Source organism: Lissotriton helveticus, chromosome 5_1 (genome assembly GCF_964261635.1).
Source record: "Lissotriton helveticus chromosome 5_1, aLisHel1.1, whole genome shotgun sequence".
Taxonomy (NCBI): domain Eukaryota; kingdom Metazoa; phylum Chordata; class Amphibia; order Caudata; family Salamandridae; genus Lissotriton; species Lissotriton helveticus.
Window position 1 is genome coordinate 393,275,160 of NC_136065.1, and position 16,093 is coordinate 393,291,252.

At 47.2% G+C, this 16,093-nt stretch overlaps 1 protein-coding gene across 2 annotated transcripts in view; it reads left to right on the forward strand.

The window, feature by feature from the left end:
• Positions 1 to 9,553: 9,553 nt before the first annotated feature.
• The window catches only part of HSPG2 (heparan sulfate proteoglycan 2), a 948,088-nt gene continuing 941,548 nt past the window's right edge, over positions 9,554 to 16,093 (forward strand). The window contains exon 1 of one of the 2 annotated variants that reach the window (XM_078642606.1): positions 9,554 to 9,977. In XM_078642606.1, the coding sequence (XP_078498732.1) occupies positions 9,903 to 9,977 (75 nt within the window). In that variant the 5' untranslated portion in view covers positions 9,554 to 9,902. The remainder of the gene's footprint in view (positions 9,978 to 16,093) is intronic. The other variant, XM_078642605.1, reaches the window with a different exon arrangement.

Genomic DNA, 16,093 nt, shown 5'->3' on the forward strand with positions numbered 1-16,093 from the left:
GGTGGTTTATTCACGGGGGTGTAGTTTATTCAGGTATTAATTTAGGCATTATTTCAGGTCTGCTGTGTACAGTTAGTTCAGCTGTCTTTTGATTTGTTGCAGTAACCCCTGACGAAGAGTCATACGAGACTCGAAATGCATTGGGCAAGGAGTAATGAGCCTACTCAGTTGTACATCTCACTGTTTGGATTACGTGTTATTGTGTAAAGCCTGGATGGGCGCGCAGTATTCATGTGAAGAATTGAAAATAAAATTCAAGGAGTGACACAATGCTGTCTCGACAATGATTCATTAAGTTTGGAAAGAAGCTATGGATAAATATAGGTTAACTAATGAGAAAAAAATGGTTTATAGTGGAATATATGGATTCACGACGGGGAAAGGCTCCCCAAGAAGCAGTGCGACAGATGGGGCGCGAGATGAGTGCCTTGTTGTTAATACTTGCAGTATGTGCTGTGATTGGGACGGATCACAGAATCTGATCGCATGCATTACAGGAAAACGAGTACTACAAATCGATGGATTTACATAAGGGAAGGTGTGCATTCTCTACCCTCATACATGTGCATTGTCATTTACATTGCAATAGCTTAATCGTTAAATAAATGGCATTGTCATTTACAATGCCAATAGCTTAATCGCTCGCAAATGCATGACCTATTGCATTTACACCCACACAGAGTCACACACACACAAAGCCACCCACACACACATACAGAGCCACCCACAGAGTCATTCACATAGAGCCCCCTACACAGAGCCTATCCACACAGAGCCACCTACAAAAAAAGCTATCCACACAGAGCCACACACACACACACAGAGCCACACACACACACAGAGCCACACACACAGAGCCACACACACACAGAGCCACACACACACACAGAGCCACACACACAGAGCCCCACACACACGCACACACAGAGCCACACACACACACAGAGAGCCCCACACACACACACAGAGCCCCCCACACACAGAGCCCCCCACACACAGAGCCCCCCAACACACGGAGCCCCACACACACAGAGGCCCACACACACAGAGCCCCCTCACACAGAGCCCCACACACACACAGCCCCACACACACACAGAGGCCCACACACACACACAGAGCCCCCCACACACACACAGAGCCCCCCGCACACACACACAGCCCCACACACACAGAGTACCCTCCCACACACACATCCCCACACACACACACACACATCCCCACACACACACAGAGCCACACACAGAGCCCCACACACACACAGAGCCCCCCACACACACAGAGCCACACACACACTGAGCCCCCCACACACACAGAGCCCCACACACACAGAGCCACACACACACACACACAGAGCCCCCCCCCACACACACAGAGCCACACACACACACACAGAGCCCCCCCCACACACACACACAGCCCCCCGCACACACACAGAGCCCCACACATACACACACACAGCCCCACACCGACACCCTGCTCTGCAGCCTGCAGCATGACTGCAACTTGGACCACCCGTGTCTCTGGGAGGGTCCTGCGAACCGGACCCTTTGCAGTCTTACCCGCAACTAAACAACCCCACACCAGGCTGCCTCACCCCTCATGGCCACCCACCTTGGGACACAGTCCTATAGACTAGGGTTCCACCCATCCATCTGCACTTCTTCTGGTGTATGCATCATTATATGACTACAACTACATTACAAACCTTTTTAGTGTGCGGGAAGCTTGCGCTGCTGCTGCTGTGCTAGATCTGTTCTCTGTGTTCTCTGTGGGAAAAATGTCACTGATTCTGAACACATATGGTGTTGTTTGTGAGAGGGAATCGTCTGATGCTGTTGCCAATGGTGTGGGGCCCCCTGAAAAGTACATGCAGCCCCTCCTTTTTCTGGACCCAGTCCAAACTCTTAGGCCAGGGGCCTGCCAGAGCCAGGGGGGGGCCCTTGGAGCTCACGGGACCCCCGTACCACAGGGGCTTTTGTTACGCCAATGATGCACCTGTTCAGAGTGTGAGGGAAGCTTGTATTGCTGCTGTCTATTTAGTGTCTTTTATGAGAGTGAAGGAGATGGATGCTTGCGGTGCTGGCTGTGTGTGTTTGCACATATGTTTGTGGCTAAGTTTAGTTTTAATTTCTAGCAGTGTGCACGCTTTGTACGGAGGGACTCTTAAGAGTTGGTGCATGAGCTGGTCGGTCCTGGAAGCTTGCACTTACTTCTGATGCATGCTCTGTACCGTGTGTGAGGGAAGCTTGCAGCGCTCGGTTCACGCTGTTTGTGTTATGCGTGTGAGGAAAGCATGAAGCTCTACTTCCCGTAATGTATGTTTGTGCGTGTCAGGGAACCTTAAACCCCATGCCCCCGCCCCACCACCTGCACTTGTTCTCCTCTCCTCCCCCCTAAGTCGGGAGGGCTGTACTGCTCGTTGTTGCTCCGTGTCAGACCTAAGCCGCTGCCAGCAGCAGGTAATTAGCACCCTGCTGACCCAGCGCTCCCCTCCAGCTCACCTTGGCTGAGCCCAGAGAGTGCGGCGAGGACAGGGGATAAGAGCCTGCTGTGGGAGCACTGATGGACCAGATAAGGGGCGCCCCCGGGGTGCCGACGCTGATGGACTCGAGGCTCCTGCGTGAGAGGGGCACTTCAAGGACATGCAAGAGAGGCAGGGCGACGGGGGGGCCTTTCAAAGTGCGAACAGCCCAATATTATCGGAAGCGTAGGTGGTGGGGGGGGTTATGCCCGCCCCATCTTGTGCGCCATGAGGGTGCCGCGGGCCCTGCGAACAGCCCAATATTATCAGCAGGGGGGGGCGGGGGTCAAAGTGTCGGGGCTCCAGCATGCTCGGCCGACGCCACACACGAGCACCCTCGCTCCAGGACCAAGTTATTCCTAAACCTCGACAAGGCCCAGGATGGGTCCCGGTGCACCGCCCTTTTCCTAATACATATCAAATCAACAGGACCCGGTAACGGTCCCCACGATGCCCCCCTGCGTTATGTCTTTATATCCCCGCCCGGGGTGGAGGGAGGGGGGAGATAGGTGGGGGGGGCTCCGCGACTGTTGGCCTTTGGCGACTCCCGCCAATCTTAAAACGAGAAAGCAGAGGGCAAGAAAAACGAGTGAACAGAGGGCAAGATAAAGCGAGAACAGAGGGCAAGAAAAACAAGAGAGCATAGGGCAAGAAAAACGAGACAACAGAGGGCAAGAAAAATGAGAGAGCATAGGGCAAGAAAAACGAGACAACAGAGGGCAAGAAAAATGAGAGAGCATAGGGCAAGAAAAACGAGTGAACAGAGGGCAAGAAAAACGAGACAACAGAGGGCAAGAAAAACGCGACGAGAGAACAGAATGCAAGAAAAACGAGAGAACAGAGGGCAGAAATTACTTTGAGAGGAGCGCTCCACATGACCACGTTTCTCCGAGGCGAGGCAGGAATGCCTCGGAGAAACCAGTCTTTTTCAGATTCGGGGCGTGGTTTTCGTTCTCTCCTCTTGCCATTGACTGGAAGGTAAAATTCCAGCCAATGGGAAGAGGAGAGAAAGAAAACAAGAAAGAAGTTTAAAAAAACACCCCCGAATCCGAAAAATACAGGGCTTGAACCGAGTGACGCCCCTCTCCACCAATGGCTGGCCAGCATTTACTAGGCCAGCCAATGGAGAAGAGGGGCGGGTTCCAAGCCCCTCTAAGAAACATTAAATCTCGGGCTCTGCCCACTGCTACGCAGTGCGACGGTCCTCGACCTAAAGAATGTGTTCTTGTGTAATGTAACTGGTGCTCATGTAAAGCGCGCCAATACCTTTGGGTCAAGTTTGCACTATATAAAACTGATATATATGTATGTATATATTTATATACAAACACATACAAAAAAAGAAAGAATTGGTAAGGGGTGGGGTGGAAGCAGCCTGTGTTGGCACACAAAACTCCTCAGTTTTAATGGTGTTTGAGAAAACTATTAAATAGTATTTATAGACCAAAGTGAAAGCACAACTCTGCACCAAGTCGATCTGCTTACCCATAACTAAATGTGGACACCCCTATACTGCCGACTGAACTTTATTTGTGAGTGAAGTCTGGTTCATGAGCATCTGCTTCTAATACAAATCACAGTGGTCCCATGGTAGCTTACACATCCCTTAAAGCAGTTCCGCTGGCTGTAATCCACATCGGAAAAGTCAAGGTGCTTGATAAAGTTGGATTTACTTACCTCTCTACAATGACATGCACCCTTTTTGTTAACATGTATAACGCGTTCCCTGATGTTGGCGGTCAAATTCTGCATACTAAGTTTGCTCGTTTTGTAACCCATAAATAAGTTCAGCTAGATGTGAATGTTTGCTCACTACTGATATGTATTACACAAACCAAAAAGAAAGGTAAACATATTTTAAGCAATCTAGGCCACCAATTTACCTACTTTTATATTGCTGTTTGATCTCCTGACACGGTCTCTAATATTTTCCTTTTGTCCTGAGTTTTTATCCCGAATTTTGACTCTTTATCGTGAAATGTTATTGTTGCTGCCAGACCAGCTGCAGCTTCCAGAGTCTCAACAATCTGGCTTCCTTCACATCTCATCCTTCCCTCCCGAGCTCAAATTAATGAAAACAAATCTAGAGTCCAGAGAGAAGCTACAGTTGTCAAAATACTGGGAACTAAAATCATGAGTGTCCCACTTGACCAGAACCGTGTGATTCTGGGCAAATAACTGGAGCTACTCGTGCCTGCATTGCATAAGTGCCAAAAGTGGGACTGGTCAGGGCCGACTGACTGAAAGTCAGTATTTTAGACTATTAAAATAAAGGCACCATCACGTAAAGCTTGGAAGAGCATAAAGGTAATTCATTTCTCATTGTTCACGTATTCAGAAAGCACGTGCCACTAGTTTAAGAGAATTGTTCCTCTGGGCATAATGTATCCTAGCACTGCTTGACTCAACCATGAGTTTGTTGTAAGTTTACATCAAGTTTAAACGTCACTGCGAAAAGTGCTTTGTGAAATCTTAGCTGCCAAGTTTCCAGGTCCATTCGTGAAGAGCTGCTCCAGTCCAGGTTTTTCTTTGAACTCTGGGACTTTGCCTCTTGGTTTTATAATGGAATAAGAAAAAGACTGCAAGTCCCAGCATTCAATGGGAAAAAACATGGACTGGTGCAGCTAGTCGTACATGAACCTGAGAAAACTTGGCAGGGCTGGTGAATGGGGCATGAGTATTTTGGGAAATTGTTGGCATGTTTTCAGCCCACCGCCATTATCCCTACGTCCTAGTCACAGTCATAAGTAATGACTGTGAAAAGGGCTCTCGGAACTAAGGATAGTGAAGATTAACGGTAAATACCAGGCATGCCAAGTGGGGCTTTTTTTTTATTTTAAACCGATCGGAAAACTAGAGAGCGAAGGCATGGAGGGCCAGCCTCCGGGTTGGGAGGGACTGCCAGAAACGCTAGCCGACCAAAAGCGATGGTATGGCATGTCAGAAGTCAGTCCTATCAGAGACAGGTATGGACCACCTGTGTTGGCCTAGGGAATCAGCCACTACAGTCTAGAGCTCTAGAATTCCTGACAGGGCCTAGCCTCGAATAGGGCGTGGGTATTGTATTGTATTGTAATTGCATTTATATAGCGCTTACTACCCCTGACAAGGCGTCGAAGCGCTTTTTCGGCGGTAGCACGCTACTCCGGGACCCATAGAGGATTAGTGTTGAATTAGTATAGTGAAACATGCAAGTACATTTTAATAGTGGATAGGTTAGTCAGTTATTTGGATTTGGAATGATAGCAGAAGGATAGAGGAGGACAAAGGTTTGTATTTATATAGCGCTTGTTGACGCACGCTATTCAGGAAGCCTACAAAGGATTAGTGGTGAATTAATATGGTGAAATATGAAGTAATTTCAGTGGTGGATATTGCATTCATATAGCACTTGTTCTCCTGATGGGTGTTGAAGCGCTTTTCTGGCGAGTAGCACGCCACTCCGGAGCCCATAAAGGATTAGTGTTGAAAATTAGTATAGTATAAATATGAAGTAACTTGAGTAGTGAATATGTTATTCAGTTATTTTGGTAGTATATTAGTATAGTTGAATATGGAATTTGAGAAGTGAACATGTTAGTCTGTTAATTTTTATTGAAAAGGATAGTGGAGGGATAAAAGAGTGATGGATTTTATTTTTTTAGGTCTTAGCAGTAGGAGGAGGCTTTTGGATGAGTAAAAATGAGTTTTGGAGGGGAGGAGTCAGAGGGAAGAGTTTAGAAAGCTTTGTTTTAGGGGATCGGTATAGTAAAAAGAGGTGTCAGATGATGTAAGGAGGGGTAGAGTAGGAGAGAGTTTAGAAAGGGTTATTTTGGCAATCATAGTAGTGGTATGGGGTTTGGGATAAATGAGAGAGTGGATCTAGAGGATGTATTGATAGATGTATAGGATGAGAGCTAGGGTAGTGCATTGGAAGGAGTAGTAGAAAGAAGTTTGAGATGAGTCCGAAGGTTGGACTAGAAGAAATATTGAGCGAAGTATAGGCTGAAAAATAGGGTAGTGCATTGGAAATGCTAAATTAGAAGAAAGTGATAAATATATAGATCCATAAGTACATTGAAAGTACATAGATACATAAAGGAGGTAAGTATATGTAGATTAAAGAAATTGATAGAGGCACAGGATGAGAAATAGGGTAGTGCATTGGATATGCTTTTTCAGGAGAAAAGTAACAGACACACATATCCAAGTGCATGGAAGGTACATAGATGCACAATGGAAGTATGTACATGTAGACCAAAGATGATTTTTATTTAATTATTATTATTTTTTCTCTTAACATAATATTATTTTACATGTTTATACAAAGTAATACACAAAGATAGGTACATACATATAGTGAAAACAATTGCTTATATATTGTGGTGCATGCTGGTACATTACTCTGTGCATAGTGTTGTGCGTGGTGTACATTTGGTGTGAGTGTGTTGCTCTGTTTGTGGATGGTGTGGGCTGGGTATTGCTAAATGAGAAAAAGGGCATAATTTCTGGCCCTAGTTCTGACCAGTCTTGAACAGGCTCAAACAGGCAACTGCCCTTGTCCTCTCCGCCCTTAACAGGCTCAAACAGGCAACTGCCCTTGTCTTCTCCGCCCTTAGCCTTGACACCCGGGCTAAGACGCCCTAACCCTGGCCTTTTTTTTATAGGCCTAGTAATCAGGTGACCCCTTCAGCCAATGGGAACCCTAGCCCTAACACTATCCAATCACAACACTAGCCCTAAAATCTAGAACCAATAGGAGACCAGGATGGTACAGCCAATGTTAGCCCTAGTCCAAGCACCTAATAAGTTCAAAGCCCCTGATCTCTACGTCCAATAAAGGCCCTAGCCCTACCAGTAGTCCCAACCCAAGTTCAAGCAACCAATCACACAGGTAGCCCTAGTCCCTACTTCCAATAGAAAGCCTAACCCTACTCTTAGTCCCAAAACTAGTCGAGCAACCAATCACACCAGAAGCCCTAGTCGCTACTTCCAATTAAAGGTCTAACCCTAGCCCTAGTCCCACTCTCCTCCCAACAACCAATAACATAGGAAGCCCTAGTCCCTACTTCCAATAGAAATCCTAACCCTTAGCCCTAGTCCCAACCCTACAATGATTGAATCACAGACCCAGAAACCAATAAGAACCCTCAAATACCCAACCAATGAGGACATCAACCCTAATCCAATAAAAATACCAGATACAACCACCAATCTGTGTACACATGTACCAACCACTAGCAGACCATATAATGTCCCAGACACCTCAGACAAGGTTTGCTGGCCAGGGAGTTGGAAGCTGCTTTTCCTATTCAGAATCTCCTAGGAGACAGACAGGCTTAATCCACACTTTGGACTACTGCAGGTAAAGGCCTCACTAACTTGAAATCTAACAATACTGTTTGAATAACACTTTACTCCCTCTGCTGGCCAAAAAACGAAGTGCACAGGCCCTAGTAAACAAAGTTTAAACAGCTCACAGAAGCACCCTCTGATGTAGAATATCCCTGTTGCTGGGGGGCTGAACACAAAATGGTGGCTGGGAGTGGCTTGTGAACACAAAATGGTGGCTGGGAGTGCACTGTTTTAACATACAGGTCTTAGCACAGAGCAATTTGGAGGGAAAACAGATTTGTCACCAAGGAATGAGAGGGATAAACTACAGAGGTTGAACAATTCAACACGTTAAATGGGAGCTATCATGGGCAGGGAAAAACCACAAGTTTAAAACACAAAACAGGTGATAAAATAGGCAATCACAGGCAGGTCAAAACTACAATTTTAAACTGTAACAACCACAGGCAAAGACAGTTATCACAGAAAGGGAAAATCGTTTTTTAAACAACTTTTTGTTTTGGGAAGAGACAGCACTAGTCTGTCTCCTTACCACTTCCTGGACTCTGTTCACTGCAGTCTGGGGAATCGGGGGCCTAAATCTGGTCAGAAATTTGAAGCCCTGTTGCCTAGGGTGACCAACCATCCGTAAATTTCACAGACCGCCTGTTATTTGGGCCTCGTGTCTATAAGGATTTCTTTCACAGACGCCTTTTGTCCGTAATTTCAGACATTGGAGGATGCTGCCCCCTGCGAGAAGCCTGAGAGTTCTGTAACGTTCACAGCAGGGGCCAGCTCGCGCTCCTGCTGTGATCAATGGCCTGCAACAGCCCCTACCCAACCTGGCACAGATTGGTTTTGGCTCATTATCATTCTGTATGTCGGCCTAATTATCACATAGAGAATGATAATGGGCCTCTGTGCAGTCACAGGCTGACCTCTTTTCACTAGTAAGTTCACTCCACGTGATGCCCTGTGAAGACTCCAGCATGCAGCCAGTATTTGGGACTTTATTTTCTCCCCACAACAATCAGAATCTTTAGAGGAGTAAATCTCTGAGCCAGAGAGTGATCTCCCAAAACAATGTTCATTAATCAGACAGTATTTGCCCTGCTTGGCTCTCATGTGTGAGATGGGACAACCCAGTGCGGTAACCATATAAATAAATTATGATGAAATACCACAAAAATACCTGCACAGTTGCTCAATGCATACCAAAAAAACGCGAAGTCCACGATTGTCACAACCTAATATAAACTTATTTTGACTTGTGCTTATGTTGGTTGTCTATTTACATACTCATATACTAGTGCATGGCCTCCTCTGATGTCTGTAAAACGTACCTTTTGTTCCGAATTTTTGCCCTGAATTTTTGTCTTGAAATTTGACCCTTTGTCCTGAATTTTCACACTCACCATCCTGAATTTGCACCCATGCCAAGTGGTCACCCTACCGTTGTCTACCTCAGGCTACCTGTGTGAACAAATCCCCACTACCCTGTATTTTTAGTCCATTATTGGTCTTTCGCTCTGTGGCATGTGAGCGACCCGGCCTATTGAAGGTTCCAGGCTTCTGTAATGTCACTCACTCACCGCAGCATTCCCAAACCCGAGCACTTCTTCCCAGTTGCTAAAATCTCAGCCAGGGGAAGCCTCCATCATAACTTTGGCGTCCTCGCCTCAGGAGACATCAGAGGCACGCCCCGCCCCCAAACCCCTCCCGACCTGCCCCCTGAAAGGGGTGGCTCCCTCCAGGCCGGGCTTTCCTCTGAGTCCGTGCTGCCAAGCCGTAGCAAGCTAGTCAGGGCTGTCTGCAGCCTGGATTTCAACAGCACGAGAAGCCTGCCTTCCCCCCACTGCTGCCCACCCAGCCGGCTGAGGAAAGCGCCTGGAAGCAGCGGGACCCGCATGGTGGAGCGCTAGGGCGAGGGAAGCAGCGCTTTAGAGCCCCGGAGGACACCGCGGGAGCCGGGCTGCCAGAGGAGGACTTTGATTTCCACCGAGTCCCTTCCCTCTGAGGGTGCCGGCAGCAGCAGGGCTGGACTGGGCTCTGCCAGGGCGGTGCAGGATGGCACACCGCAAGGTGCTGGCGCGGTTACACAGACCCCTGCTGTGCCTGCTGCTCCTGGCGCACATCACCCACGTAAGTGACGCCCACATGTGGCCCTGCTTTTGGGGGGTGGCAGCGTCCACGTGGGGGCAGGCGGGCGCCGATTGGGGGTGCACGCCCAGAGTTCTCAACTTGTCCACGTTGATATGTGCGGGTTCCCTGAGGTTGCAGTACCAGTACAACTTGAACGTTCTATTTAAACGTATAGAGTGAATCGTAAATATTTCTGGGGGTCCGGGCAGGACAGCGTGCATCAGCGGAGCACTCCTCCCTTCAACTCGAGTCCCTTGTCTACACACGTTCTCTAAATCTATAGGAGTGGAAAGTCTCATTTTGAGTCGGAAATTTTAATGTTTATTAGACTTTTTTCCCCCACCACCATTTTAACGTCCCCGCCCCATAAAAATAAAACTCGGGTGGAAATAAAGGGGCAAAAAGATTGCTTCAGATTTTCGCTTGCTAATTGTTCACTTAGTGTTTAAAAAATGTACTTCGGGCAGTGGAGCATAAGGCATCGATTGTTTCATAGAATTCATTCAGGCCAGAAAGCATGCATTTGTCAGACTGTGTTGTAAAGCGCCATCTTATTGCCTGAAGTCGACTTCGTAGCACTATATTCTACAGTGCCTCCACTGGCCGATTACCCAATTTCTATCCCTTCTATGACCTCGAAGCCAGACTACGTTGCAGTTCGGATCCCCATGTGAGCCCTCCAACCCGAAGCAGGTCGTTGCAGTTATTGTGGGGGGGGGTCGTCGGGTGGTAGGGCGAAGCTTGTGCCCCGAAGGTGGTGCCAATTCTGGAGAGCTGTTTGGGCGTGCGCAGTCGGCGCTTGTTTTGAGGTGAATACGCCCCGAGGGCCCTTTCGTGGCATGCCAGCGCTCAGCAATTCTCAAATCAAGATTTAGGCTGGCAGTGCGTGCATGCCCCGTCAGGTTGGTGCCTGCCAAGTTTGGGAAGACTGAACTGTATTTTGGATCAGAGAGGGGAAGAGTGCAGCTCCGCGCTGGCACGCGATTTTTGAAGTTACGATCAAAAGCATGATAAAAAGTACGTTTGTAAACGTTGACAAATGTTGGGGTAAAAAACAAATACCGTGAAAGTTGTGCAGCTTTGAGCAGTTTGGACTGGCATGTTGTGTTTTTGGAACAGGAGGGCCTAACGTGCCCAGATCTGGTGTTTTGTCCCCCCAGTGTGTTTGTGGAGAGTTCTGGCATCCGGATTGGCAGGTCTTTGTGCTCTGTCTCTTCTGAGACTTGTCTGTGCCTCACTTCTTGCTCTCTTCTTTCCTTTAGCATGGAAACTCCGGATTTAGGTTCCTCCGCTCTTCATGAGTGGGTCTCTGTGTGGTGGCTGGGTTTTTCCAGTGCCTGTTCTTTGCCTGGCTAATTTTATCCCCTTGGACTTCGCTATTCGTAGAGTTGGTGGCGGCAGTAATTTAACTGTATGCAATCCAGCGCCCTGTGTGTCCACGGGTTGTACCTTGTGTTTTAAGTTGGTACTAACGCCCTACATGCAAACTAATACTGTGTGTATCCACTGCAGCCACCAGCTCTGTGGCACACCCCAACACCTCCTGCATCCACTTGTATCTAACGCTCTGCACTCAATCCGATTCCTTGTATCCATGCTGTGTACCTCCTGTATCCACTTGTAATTAACGCTCTTCACTCCACCCAACTCCATGTATCCACTCTTTGTACCTCCTGTATCCGCTTGTAACTAAAGCTCCACCCAACTCCTTGTATCCACTCTTGTACCTCCTGTATCCACTTGTAACTAAAGCTCCACCCAACTCCTTGTATCCACTCTTGTACCTCCTGTATCCACTTGTAACTAAAGCTCCACCCAACTTCTTGTATCCACTCTTTGTACCTCCTGTATCCACTTGTAACTAAAGCTCCACCCAACTCCTTCTATCCACTCTTTGTACCTCCTGTATCCACTTGTAACTAAAGCTCCACCCAACTCCTTGTATCCACTCTTGTACCTCCTGTATCCACTTGTAACTAAAGCTCCGCCCAACTCCTTGTATCCACTCTTTGTACCTCCTGTATCCACTTGTAACTAAAGCTCCACCCTCCATCCAACTCCTTGTATCCACTCTTTGTACCTCCTGTATCCACTTGTAACTAAAGCTCCACCCAACTCCTTGTATCCACTCTTGTACCTCCTGTATCCACTTGTAACTAAAGCTCCGCCCAACTCCTTGTATCCACTCTTTGTACCTCCTGTATCCACTTGTAACTAAAGCTCCACCCTCCATCCAACTCCTTGTATCCACTCTTTGTCCCTCCTGTATCCACTTGTAACTAACGCTCTGCACTCAATCGAACTCCTTGTATCCACTCTTTGTGCCTCCCTTATACGCTTGTTACTAATGCGCTACACTCAATCCAACCCCTTGTATCCACTCTTTGTCCCTCCTGTATCCACTTGTAACTAAAGCTCCACCCAACTCCTTGTATCCACTCTTTGTACCTCCTGTATCCACCTGTAACTAACGCTCTGCACTCCATCCAACTCTTTGTATCCACTCTTTGTGCCTCCTGTATCCACTTGTAACTAACGCTCTGCACTCCATCCAACTCTTTGTATCCACTCTTTGTACCTCCTGTATCCACTTGTAACTAACGCTCTGCACTCCATCCAACTCTTTGTATCCACTCTTCGTACCTCCTGTATCCACTTGTAACTAACGCTCTGCACTCCATCCAACTCCTTGTATCCACTCTTTGTGCCTCCCTTATACGCTTGTTACTAATGCGCTACACTCAATCCAACCCCTTGTATCCACTCTTTGTGCCTCCCTTATACGCTTGTTACTAATGCGCTACACTCAATCCAACTCTTTGTGCCTCCCTTATACGCTTGTTATGAATGCGCTACACTCAATCCAACTCCTTGTACCCACTTTTTGTTAGTTTATTAGCTTGTTACTAATGCGCTACACTCAATCCAACCCCTTGTATCCACTCTTTGTGCCTCCCTTATACGCTTGTTATTAATGCGCTACACTCAATCCAACTCTTTGTGCCTCCCTTATACGCTTGTTACTAATGTGCTACACTCAATCCAACCCCTTGTATCCACTCTTTGTCCCTCCTGTATCCACTTGTAACTAAAGCTCCACCCAACTCCTTGTATCCACTCTTTGTACCTCCTGTATCCACATGTAACTAACGCTCTGCACTCCATCCAACTCTTTGTATCCACTCTTTGTACCTCCTGTATCCACTTGTAACTAACGCTCTGCACTCCATCCAACTCTTTGTATCCACTCTTTGTACCTCCTGTATCCACTTGTAACTAACGCTCTGCACTCCATCCAACTCTTTGTATCCACTCTTTGTACCTCCTGTATCCACTTGTAACTAACGCTCTGCACTCTATCGAACTCCTTGTATCCACTCTTTGTGCCTCCCTGATACGCTTGTTACTAATGCGCTACACTCAATCCAACCCCTTGTATCCACTCTTTGTCCCTCCTGTATCCACTTGTAACTAAAGCTCCACCCAACTCCTTGTATCCACTCTTTGTACCTCCTGTATCCACCTGTAACTAACGCTCTGCACTCCATCCAACTCTTTGTATCCACTATTTGTACCTCCTGTATCCACTTGTAACTAACGCTCTGCACTCCATCCAACTCTTTGTATCCACTCTTCGTACCTCCTGTATCCACTTGTAACTAACGCTCTGCACTCCATCCAACTCCTTGTATCCACTCTTTGTGCCTCCCTTATACGCTTGTTACTAATGCGCTACACTCAATCCAACCCCATGTATCCACTCTTTGTGCCTCCCTTATACGCTTGTTACTAATGCGCTACTCAATCCAACTCTTTGTGCCTCCCTTATACGCTCGTTACTAATGTGCTACACTCAATCCAACTCCTTGTATCCACTCTTTGTGCCTCCCTTATACGCTTGTTACTAATGCGCTACACTCAATCCAACTCTTTGTGCCTCCCTTATACGCTTGTTATGAATGCGCTACACTCAATCCAACTCCTTGTACCCACTTTTTGTTAGTTTATTAGCTTGTTACTAATGCGCTACACTCAATCCAACCCCTTGTATCCACTCTTTGTGCCTCCCTTATACGCTTGTTATTAATGCGCTACACTCAATCCAACTCTTTGTGCCTCCCTTATACGCTTGTTACTAATGTGCTACACTCGATCCAACTCCTTGTATCCACTCTTTGTGCCTCCCTTATACGCTTGTTACTAATGCGCTACTCAATCCAACTCTTTGTGCCTCCCTTATACGCTTGTTACTAATGTGCTACACTCAATCCAACTCCTTGTAGCCACTCTTTGTGCCTCCCTTATACGCTTGTTACTAATGCGCTACACTCAATCCAACTCTTTGTGCCTCCCTTATACGCTTGGTATTAATGCGCTACACTCAATCCAACTCCTTGTACCCACTTTTTGTTAGCTTATTAGCTTGTTACTAATGCACTGCACTCAATCCAACTCCTTGTGTATACTTTTTTACAGATGCACTGCACGTACTCCAACAACGTGTGCATCCACTTTTGCTAATGCACTCCACACAATCCAACACCTTGTGTTGGCACTGATCCAGCAGCGCTGCATTGTCTCGCACATCCGCTGCTCCTACCAGTTGTGGCTCAATCCAACACTTCCTGATTCCAGTATTCACTAATACGCTGTAAACAGTACAACACCTTGTGTATCGTCCACATCCACCAGCGCGGAAGTACAGATCAACATATTGTGTATACACTGCACTCACAATCTTTAAGGTGCAATACAACATTCTTGTACCCACTTATGATGAATGCAGTGCACCCAGACCTACACCATGTGTATCCACTGCAGCACAGACAGCCATCCTGTGTAGTCACTGCATGCCATCCACCACCATGCTTATCCACTAGCTCTGCAGCGCAATCCAACACTTTGTATCCACTTTTTGCTAATGCACTCCAACACCATGTATATGGACTGCACCCATCAAAACTGCGGTGCTCTCCAGCCCCTCCTGTATCCTCTGATTACTCATACAGTGCATTCAAACAAACATCTTGTGTATATTCTGTGCCCATCAACCCTTTTGGTACAAAAGGGGGTGGTGACGGACGGGCTGAAGATGGCTGGAATGCCAGAAACCGGTCCTCGGAAGCTTGTTTCCGGTCCAGGGAAGACATGGCTTGGCAGTTCGGGCTGGACTGTTCCCATGAGGCACAGGGTCAGACTGATTTGCATATAGCCATCTCTGAACTGGGGTGGCAGAGTGGGCTAAAGAACGGTGATGGATTAAACCCAGATCTTTTGACTGGGTGTGAGTGTTTGATTGGTTCTGATGCTCCGTCCATCACCACCCCCTTTTGTACCATCAACCATTTTGGACAGTCTAGTACCTCCTGTATCTACCACGCATTTGTAGGCTTAAATGCATGGAACAATATAATGTCTTTTGTTGCACCCATACCAATCTACCTTGTGCCCAGTCCAACACCATCTGTAGTGCTCTACAATTCAATTTCTTTTGTAGTTGCTTTATCTTTTGGGGTTGATTCCAATGGAACATCTTTGCTACCCACTGTGGCTTTTAGTGTGGAGTGGTGAACATCCATTACTTTAGTAATTGAATGAACAATCTAGAACCTTGTATGTTTACTGTTCCTTTCTACGTGACCATCCATTGCCAGTAAAACGACTTGTAGCTTTGCAAATTTCCCCAAATGTAAAACATTCAAAGTGATCAATCTACTAAACTTGGCCCCAAGAGAAGTGGCTTGTCCGCAAATCCTGCATTTGTTTTCCAGCACCGACATCTAATGGATCGTTTACTTGTGGGGAGGGGGGGGGGAGGGGAGGGGGGAGAGGGTCCTGTGGAGATAGGGGGGGGAGGGGGGAGAGGGTCCTGTGGAGATAGGATGGTCTATCAGCAAAGATTGGTCTTGAAAATGGCATAAAACCAAGGGAGGATGGGTTTGAAGCCTGGCACTGAACTAAGGTGCTGGACTGTGAAGCCTCGACTCGACAGAAGGATCTGGTCCAGCGAATGGAAATGCTTGAATATTGGGACTAGCCAGGATCAGTCTACAAACATTTAGGTCAAGCTTAGGGTTTTGTATGGACACTTTGAATCCAGTGAAGAGAATGGTCGG